We start from the raw sequence: 10,214 nt of genomic DNA on the forward strand, positions 1-10,214 counted from the left end.
GTAGTAGTGATCGTTTCATACGTAGTTGACTGTGTTTGCCCTGTGTTTGGATGACGGCGGGTTCAGATGAATGGTTTGAACTAGTGATGTCTAAATTTTTCATTTTTTCGATTATCGATCAATCGTTGGGGCATTTTTCAATATTCGATTCATTCGAATAATTGTTTTTCAATATTCGATTAATCGAGTGAATATTTATTTCTTGTAATAATAACGTATCACGTTGTCATTCTGGTTGCGTGGTCTATCGGGTTGTCGGTGTTAAATGGTTGGATAAAAAAATGTTGGATAAAAAATTATATAGCCTAATTCTTAACCTAAAAATGCATTAACCTTGAGAAAAATTCCTTCTTTCATTAATCGCGATTACAGTGGCAATTATTCGATGTATTCATATTTTGATTTTAAATTATTCGATACAAAATTTTTTTACTCGATTATGATTTCATATATTCGATTTTTTGAATTAATCGAACGATTAACCGACATCTCTAGTTTGAACCCGGTAATCATTACTGCTTATTTCGTAGCGTAACGCTACGTGCATTGAAATTCCTGTGCCTATGCTGCGGGGATTGGGGTGCATTGAAATTCTTCACAGTGGGTTTCACCAAAATAGAAAATATTATAAGGATATTAGGGATAACATGGAAATCACAAAAAAATACCTTCGGTAATTCCTCATTCATGTTACAAATATGAAATAATATACATTTTATTCTGAGATTGTCTACCTGTCCTATGAACAGTTTGAACAGGTGGACGAGACACCTCTGGCTAATTCTTCTCCAAAATTACGCATTCGGAAGTACACTGGAGTCGCTTATTACGCGGATGATACATGCCGCGTAAAAGAAAACCGCGAAATTCCAAAATCCGCGTAAAAAAAAACTGCGTAAATTTCAAAAACGGCGTAGAAATAAACCGGGTGAATTTGAAAATCCGTGTAAAAATCTAACAATCAGTGAATTGTTAGTTTGAAATGCAACCCATATTCTAACAATTGGTTAACTGATTTTTTTTGTAAGTTACAATCATGATATCTGTTTCACCTTTTATTTCTCAGCTACTAATCAGTTAGACAATACACACTTATTTCGTAAAAAGTCATATCAATTAGCACATTAAATGTTTACGCTGTTGATACGCGTCACGTAAAAAAACCACGTAAATTCCGAAATTCGCGCAAAAAACCGCGTAAATTTCGAAATCAGGGCAAAAAAACGCGTAAGTTCATAAAACAGCGCAAAAAAGTCGCATCCAAAAACCGCTTGAAACCGCGTTCAAAGCGACTTCAGTGTACTTCGCTTCCTTCCGTATATTTTACCAGTATCCTGTAAACACATCGGAGCCGTTCAATTTGAACTTCCTTCCATTGGATTAGATCATTTGGAAACTTAAAACCAGAAAATTTGAAGTTAGTTATACGCAGTGGCGTTGAATGAAGCTTTCGCACCCGGGGCGGGAGAGTTGATTTGCATTATGAATTGTTTGCTTCAGTAAATCGGTGAAAACAACAATTCGACGCTCAAAATGTTGAAAACATCTGTTTCTTGACATATACTGCAAATACACGATTGAAATGGATAAAATATAGGGGAAGCGGGGGTAATGTGGTCACCCTAAGGGATATATCCATTTCCTGCGTCCACATACCGTTACATTCCCCGTTTTTCGAAGAATATTGAAACTCAAAAATGGTACATTTTTCGTCATGAGATAATAAAATCGAACTTTTTTTTAGTGTGGAGTTGAAGGTATCACCTGGCGTGGGTAAGCAGGTCACTTGCGCACATAATTTAAAATCAACCTTGGGAGTGGGGGCCGTGCCACATGAAATCGGGGTTTTCAAAATTATTGTTTATGCCAAATGTCCTCAAATTGCATGAAACGTCGAGATCTGTCCAACTTCTATAAGACCACGTGATGATCTTGCTGCTTCGTGCCATTATAAATAAATAATGCCTCAACTTATATTCTAATGTGTTGGTATTGGTGACTACTATACACTGCATGATTTTCATATGTGTGTGTGCAAGCGCTGAGCGTAAACCAAAGGTTTTGTATTTTCCAAGTGTCAAGTTTCATTAAGACCAGTTATATTTTTCTGTTGTTTTAGTTGTTTTCATCAATGAATCTGGAAAATGCCGAGAGGAAAAGTGCTCACGGAGAGAAAAGACACACAAATCGATGTATTTTACCAAGAAAATGTTGGTATCAGAGAAATTTATCGTCGGATTGGACGATCCCATCAAGTAGTGCTCTATTATTTGACGAATCCTCAAGGATATGGTAAGAAGGAGAGAGCTCCAAATAAATCGAAGCTCTCTGACCGAGATAAGCGGGAAATAGCTAGAACAGCTTCGAATACCTCAAAATCGCTTATGCAAATAAAGCAACATTTGAATTTAAATGGTACTCGGGTAACAATTCGTCAAGTTTTGGTAAAACATCTTCACATAAAGAAGGTTTAAAAGGTTAAAGATACTCATCTTACACCATCTCACATCGGAAGACATCTGAGTTTTGCCAAAGCTCACATGAACCGACAGTGGGACATGGTATGTTGTGACAAAGAATATTTTCAAAGGGATATATTTTGCTATATACCATAACGAAAAGTTCTTCAATGTATAGGTTATCTTCACTGACGAAAAACAGTTCAATTAGGATGGTCTTGATGGTTTCAACGGGTACTGGCATAATTTACGGAAGAAGGAACAGTATTGTTCAACCATGAATTTTGGTGGAGACTCGTGCATGGTTTGGGCAGGATTCTGTGCAACCGGAAAGCTCAAGACAGCTTTCATATCATTCTAGGATCACATACATGGTGTGTATTCCTCTATCCTACCATTTTTGCGTGGATATCGTCACGAAAAATTCACATTCCAGCAAAACAATGCTACTATTCATACCAGATGAAACACAAATTTCTGCATAACTCGTGAACTAATCAAGCAAACCAAACCAAATTTGGCATGTGGAGGTTTTAGGATGCAATAAATGTTTCTATGGTGGTTAGACACTCCTCTTCCCTCTCTTAGGGTGGGCTGTCATACAAATGAAAACCATATTTCTGCATAACTCAAAAACTAATCAAGCAAATGCAGCCTAATTTGGCATGTGAAGATTTTAGGGGACACGAAACGTTTTTATGGTGAATAGACACTCCTCCCCCTCTCTAAGGGGAGAAGAGCGGAGGGGTCTGTCTTTATTCTATCATATTTTCTGTAAACATGTTATTTGCAAGTAGTTGGAAAATCTTGAACGAGAATTGTGTCTGAAAATAATCTGATATTATAATGATGAATTTTGGTAGAAGTACTAGGAATTTTTTAGTAAAAGGTAAATTCAACCGGGTCGATTAAAAGATTTTTTTTATGGTGAATAGACAATAGTATTTATCGGACACTAAGCGCTAGAAACCATCAGACAAACCGAGGTTTGAAGTTTACTCCGTATGTTCCCCGGAAATCTTCCAGTTTACTAGATCAATCAATTAACAGTTCTGCGATTGGACTTATGAACTTGCGTTAAGTAATAAAACGTGAATGTGGTAACGAAAAATAAATTTTGGGCGGGACGAAGTTTGCCGGATCAGCTAGTTTTCTAATAAAATATATCTTACATAATACCGTGAACTGTTCACTGGGTAAGCGGATTCAACATTTTCTTTAATATTTTATACCCCCAAATAACTTTATAACTTTCGCTTCCGCTTAGTGATTGGATAATATTTCTCGATTTGGCGGAATTTGGAGTTATAGAATGGATTGAGGTTCTGACCAATGAAATTTAGACCGTTGTCACAATGTTATTTGAATGCAGCTAGGCTGTAATAACAGATTGACAGCAACATGACACTGGGAGTCAGGCTCGTCATTTTATTTAAGACCATCGATTGAGCTCGAATATTGAACTTTAGAATTCGATCACAAAATCGTAATCGCGTATTAGGACTACGATTTTTGAACATGTAGAAAAAGAACTTCCGTTTTGGTCTCTGATTTCCCCTTTTTACAGTCATAAACCACACCGTTAAAGAGTTATACTTTTAATTTCAATGCCAAGTTGCAATTTAGGGAGTCAGGGCAAGCCCATCTTCCACTACCTACGTTGAGACGGCAAAAGTTCATCTGGGAACGTTAGTGCCAATTCGTGGAGGCGATCTGGCGTAGTGGTAACATCCATGCCTCTCACGCTAAAGGTCACGAGTTCAATTCTCACTCCCGACATTCTTCCAAAAATGGAAGTAAAAAGTGACGAACCAGCCAAATGAGTTGAAAATCGCTATAATAAAGATAAAAAAAAATTCGGGTTATATAATTTAATGAAAAAATGTATATTGATCACTCGAACTTATACGCTCCGCCCCGAAGGTCAGATTACAATATTAGCAGCAGTTTTTACGGGTCTATGCAATTTGTTTCCAACTCAAATAAAATCCAACAGAATGTCAAAATTTTTCAAGTTACCTATTAGAACCTCCCAGGCGCTATGCAGATCGACGATTGGCTATTACGAGAACACCAGCTATGGAGGCATAGTCAGGCAAATCAGCGAGAATCTTCATCTCACTCTCCGTTCATCTAATCTGACATCGAGGGTGAAAGTGAATGCAAGCCCCAAAATTAGACAATTTTACTAACCCAAATTTATCGACTTGCATTATCTTTCACCTTGTCCTTCCTAGCTTGCTCGACACTGTGAAGGTAACTAACCTCAGCATGTATTCCGTAACTTCACAGTGCCACAGCCGCAAGCTAACAGTTCACCAAAACAGTTACAAATCTGATTGAACGAAACTCATTTTTTACTTGAATATATCACCGGAAAAACATCGCTTGCTTGCTAACCTTGAGATTGTAAACTGATATTCAATTTACTAATTTCTATTTTATAAACCCGTATTTTGTTTCTGTCGATTCGTTTTGAACACATCTTCGTCCACATCCCCCACAGGGAGCAGGTGAAATGGAATGCTTTTTGATCAAAAACCTCACTATAGATATTTTGATTGATGTTTTGAATGTTCAACACCTCGGAGTTACCGTTTTGGATTTTGTATATTTGATAGATCTTCTCACTCTGTGTGGTGTATTTAGTGTTTTTTTTTTACATTCTATTTGTGTTAGTGATTCACTACGCTTGTAGTGGTTCAGTATTTATGATTTGTGGTATATCTGAACATAGTGAAAGATGATGACAATAAGTTTATTTTCTCAAAATAATCGACAATAGTTGAACAATTTTTGATATGCTTATCTTAATTCCAAGGAAGCCTTCCAAAGAATACATTTTTACACCGGATTTGATTTTTTCATTATTTTTGCATGTGTAGAGTTATTTGTAGGAATGAAAAACGGATTCAATAGTTTTTGTATGGTAGAAACAGCGATCGTCATAGTTGGTATCACTAGCATTTTTCGTTATTCCATTGATATGCAATGGTTCGTCAACTTTCTGACTCTTTTGTCTTCAACCCATCCCACCCATCCAGGTCGAGTATTACCGGCAACCCGAGCGACTACGACAACCTACCGCCGGCGTTTGTAGACGATGCGACACTATTAGCGAGCACAGCGGATTTCGAAGCGCCCTCTCACCATACTTCGGCAGCAGCAGCAGCGGCGGCGGCGGCAGCTGGGGAGCTCCCGGTCTACAATCCACTTGGGGCTCCACACCGCCCCGAGTTGCTGCGCTACACTGGCGACGCTTTCGTGACCCGTCCCCGGCTGTACGGCGGACCACACGAGGAATTCCCCTATTACGGCGGTTCCAGTGAAGCCCGCCCGCTCAACCCCTTCTACACCGAGGACGACTTCCGCTGCGCCGCCCGGCTCCGCAAGTTGCTCTACTACCTTAAGAAACAGTATTACCTGGACAATAAGTACATACAGGCAGTGTACGGACGGAACGCTGTCAAATACAATTAAAATAAGATAATAAGAAAGTGAAAGAAAAAAATTCTACGGAAACTCAACCAAACGGAATGAAGCTGACACAGGACAATAATTTTCACCGGTTTTCAAGGTAATGCTGCTAAAAAACTGTTGGAAGTTTTTATTTAGAATACAAGGTGGCGTTTCGTGTATCAATTATTACAATAACAAAATACAAGTGTGGAATAACAAAACGCAAGCCAAATATTCAAAACTTATTACACATGTGTATGGGCTAAGCAAATACAAAGGCAAAACAAATACAAAAAAGGAGCCCCCCTTGTAAGTGTTTATAAGCATTTATACTGTATTGAAAAGTGTAGAGGTAGGTAATTATTAATGGAAATTTTAAGATGTATTTATCGGACACTAAGCGCTAGAAACCATCAGACAAACCGAGGTTTGAAGTTTACTCCGTATGTTCCCCGGAAATCTTCCAGTTTACTAGACTTCCGCCCGGTGGACGTAACAGTGTAATGAACTAACCGAATATATCTCTATCCTCATATCCCTTCCTCCATATCAAGTTGAGAGTAATGAAAACAAACAAAAAAAATCTAATCGACTTAACCAACTGAACTGTTTATAATAAGGACCGAACAAATAATATCTCCCCTTTTGAATTATTCTATCGTCTGAAATTTTATTCTATAACATATATTTATAGACATTATACAGTATACAGACGGCCAGACGGTCAAATATTTCCCACAGAAATAAAACGATGCTCCAAAGGCACTCACCATAAAAACATGGGTTGAGCGAGAGAGCGAGAGCCTGGTGAAAAAATAAAATGCAAAAAGTGTAATCTCCGCATAACTATTTGTTGTTTACAATCCGCAAATAATCTGGAAACATTAAATATGGAGCCACGGATATCACACGACCGAGCAGGATTTGTTTGGCTTTCGCGGAATTCCGGCAGCTTGTTGTCAAATCCTCGAAGAGTGAGAGATGAAAATTTTGAGTGAGAGATGGATTTTCTGTGAATTTGTTTGTGGATATTGAACATTGTATGTGTTAAGAGTTGGATTCTAAATCGGGCATTAATTTGGTAATTCCTTAAAGCTGACTTTTAAAAAATATCAATTTTAAGATTCTAAAACCATTGTTTTGCTGTATCATATTTGCAAAATTATTCATTCTGCCTGCGGTTTTCCATGAACTCAGTATAAAGGTATCCATGATCTCCATGAAATTGGGCCAACTTCGTGCCTGGAGAAGCATCCCATCTCCTCAAAGTTTCAATGTTTTATTGTGTATTGTGACTCTGCTTCCAGTGCCAATAAATCGGCGAATTCAGTGTTTCCGTCGAAACTGATCAAGTTCACTTACGTTTGGTCTACCTATTGAATTTTACATAAATGAGATATGTCTCATCTTATTCTGGAAATAACTCCTCAGTATCCTATAAAGGTAGCTAGGGACCTTCAATCTGTGTATCGCTTCGGCTATGGACTCCCAGCTGAAACTATTGAGGGCGTTATGCAAGTCGATCAAAAACACCACGCAGTAACGATCACCTCTTCATTTTTGTTTAAGCGAGACCTGAGCTTTCCCGATAACTGTCCGAATCACGTCCATTGTTGAGAATTACCCGAACTGAATTTTCGACAATCCATGATCACCATCCGTGCTTTTCATCAGTCCATTGAGAATAATCCTCTCCAATAGCTTTCCTAAATATCCAGCAAACAATTTGGTCTATACGATGCTAGATCTCCAGATGGCTTTCCAGATTTCGGGAGCAGCATCAACTTCTGGTCTTTCCTGGATTTTTTTTTCACAGGGAAGTGACCGTCATCCAGGAATTTCTGCCAGCACCATCCTGAACATGTCGGGGAAAGCAAGGATCGCCGATTTCAAGGCCACGTTTGGGGATTACATCGGGATCGGATGCTTTTTTTCAAACCTCTAGCAGCCGCGATGAGCTCTTCGTTGGTGACTTGTACGTTCTCGGCACAGCTCCCTCTAGCAGTTTCATTTGATCCTATGTAACATTTGGGGGACTTTGGGAGGGCTGGCAAACTTCGGTACAACGTCTATCATCAGCCGGTCCATCTCCTCGAATGATTTGTTGTCAGTCGCTCTTTTAGGGGGATTGCCTGCTACTCAGACACGGCTGATCTAAACTGACACTTCCGCATAAAAATGATCATTTTAGCCATGCACCGGTTGCTCCGACCTCCCGGCCCAAGGCGTGAGACGATGAGGCTACCTTGCTCTCGGTCTCCCTCTCCAGCTTCTGCTGCACCTTACGGTTGCTCAGCCTTTCGAAAGTTGCCGCCAGTACTTGCGTTCGGTAATATAACGTCCAGTTAGGCGAAGGCTTCTAGTAGACTATTCCTTCTGGCGTTGGTACATCTGTTTTCCCAGTCCTCAGCCCAATCGTTGAAGTCTCCTCCGATAATGACAGGTTTTCGACCGATGACCTTGTATGTAAGTACGTACAGCATCTGGAGAAACTGCTTGGGGATGTATAGCAACTGCACATAAGAATTGCTTTGTCGATCACGAAACCTCTCTGTGAGCTGTCTACCACTTCTTGAATGGGGTTCCTTCCCATCACTTGTATTGCCGCCAGCTCAGCCTCATCCATCATCCAATTACTCGATATGGTTCTGCGATCATCAACGTCACACTTTGTTTCCATTGTTGACTACCACAATACTTGCTATATCGCAATGATTGACGTTGATCTGAATAACTTTTATTACTTCGGACCCGCCATCGTCTTGTTGTAGACCAGACATTTGACCTGTCACATGGTCGTTTCCGTCCTCCTCATCGAATAGCCTACACCTCGGTAGAGTTGCGATTTGTCGTGAGTATCAAATGATGGTACTCACACAAAGATAATCCACAAATTTTGTACATCGATTGTCTTCGGAGACCATACTGAAGTCAGTCAAATAGCGTGAGAAAAGTAATATCACAATACTACCAAATGGTTAGCTTCTACTTGACAGTGAAGCTCCACGGTGAGGCCTGAAATGTCGAAATAAGACGAGACTCGGAGACCTGCTTGAATGGTTTGGTGTTTCGATATTCACGACATTCGCTTCTTTGTGATCGCTCATTGCGCCTGGGGATGCCAGATGTGATTTTTGTTTTCATTTAGAATACAATTTGAAGAAAATTGTTTTTTTTCGAATATTCAATTTCTATTTTTCTTTTCAAACGGCCTTAACCTTTTTCGAGAAATTTCGCCGTCTCGACGTAGTATTTGTTTGTGGAATGACGAGCCTTCGCTATATTTTGAGTTCGTAAATACGCGTGTACTAGTGCAAGTTGGAAAAAAAAATCTTAACGAAGAATTCTCGACAAGAACGGGAGTTGATACCGAAACCCTTAGAAATCAACCGAATATCTACCGGAAATAGTGATAGTAAATTATATGTTTTGCCAGTGACATTTGTTTTTATGTAGTATCTTTATTCTTATCCATTTATTCACTTTTTATTCATTCAATCATACCGTTGAAATCACGAGTATTTACTTATCCATATACATATAACAACCGTCAAAATAGCTGTGAAGACTCGTAAAGGATTATTTTCATGCCATTCGAAAATATTTTTTGAAAAATGTGGCATCCCTGTTCGTGACTACGAAGCTGGGTGATAGTTCGTGTGCGTGAAGTATATATGATGGATTGCCACGAGAGATAAACACATTTCAATAACAAAATCATGACTGAAAATTACCTTTCCCATTTAGAATACATATTCTAAATATTAGAGCATCAATATTTATATGAGAAGTGGTATAAAATACACATTGAACGAAAAATGGAAACTATGATGGTTTCAGTATTGAGTATTGATTTTCTCTTTCAATAATTATTAAGTAATTGGCAACAGTTGAATTGAATTACTTTCTTTTTTGTTCATTTACCCCATTTGGCCCGGGAGTATTATTTTTTTTCAAATAGATATATATATATATATATATATATATATATATATATATATATATATATATAAATTACCTTATCAATAAACAAATCGAAATAACCATCGCGATTGTCATAAATGATTGAAATTGTCTGGTCACTCACAATCGGCGCAGAGCGATCGGCAGTGAAAGGAATAAACCATCATTTGGTCAAATTTCAGAAAAAAAATATAGGAGGTTGTTTTCAAGACACGACCGAATTGTTGATGTAGCACTACACTGTATTAATTCATGTCGCTTGTTTTTAACTGACGATATTATGTTATTATGCTACGAAAATTTTGAAAAAAACCATTCTACCAATTTGGTCGC

At 38.5% G+C, this 10,214-nt stretch overlaps 1 protein-coding gene across 2 annotated transcripts in view; it reads left to right on the forward strand.

Annotated features, from left to right (window-relative positions):
• Window positions 1-9,932, forward strand: part of LOC129765221 (uncharacterized) — a 79,288-nt gene extending 69,356 nt beyond the window's left edge. Inside the window, exon 5 of one of the 2 annotated variants that reach the window (XM_055765288.1) lies at window positions 5,504-9,932. In XM_055765288.1, the coding sequence (XP_055621263.1) occupies window positions 5,504-5,939 (436 nt within the window). In that variant the 3' untranslated portion in view covers window positions 5,940-9,932. The remainder of the gene's footprint in view (window positions 1-5,503) is intronic. The other variant, XM_055765289.1, reaches the window with a different exon arrangement.
• Window positions 9,933-10,214: the final 282 nt, after the last annotated feature.

The sequence above is a fragment of the Toxorhynchites rutilus genome, chromosome 2 (assembly GCF_029784135.1).
Source record: "Toxorhynchites rutilus septentrionalis strain SRP chromosome 2, ASM2978413v1, whole genome shotgun sequence".
NCBI lineage: Eukaryota > Metazoa > Arthropoda > Insecta > Diptera > Culicidae > Toxorhynchites > Toxorhynchites rutilus.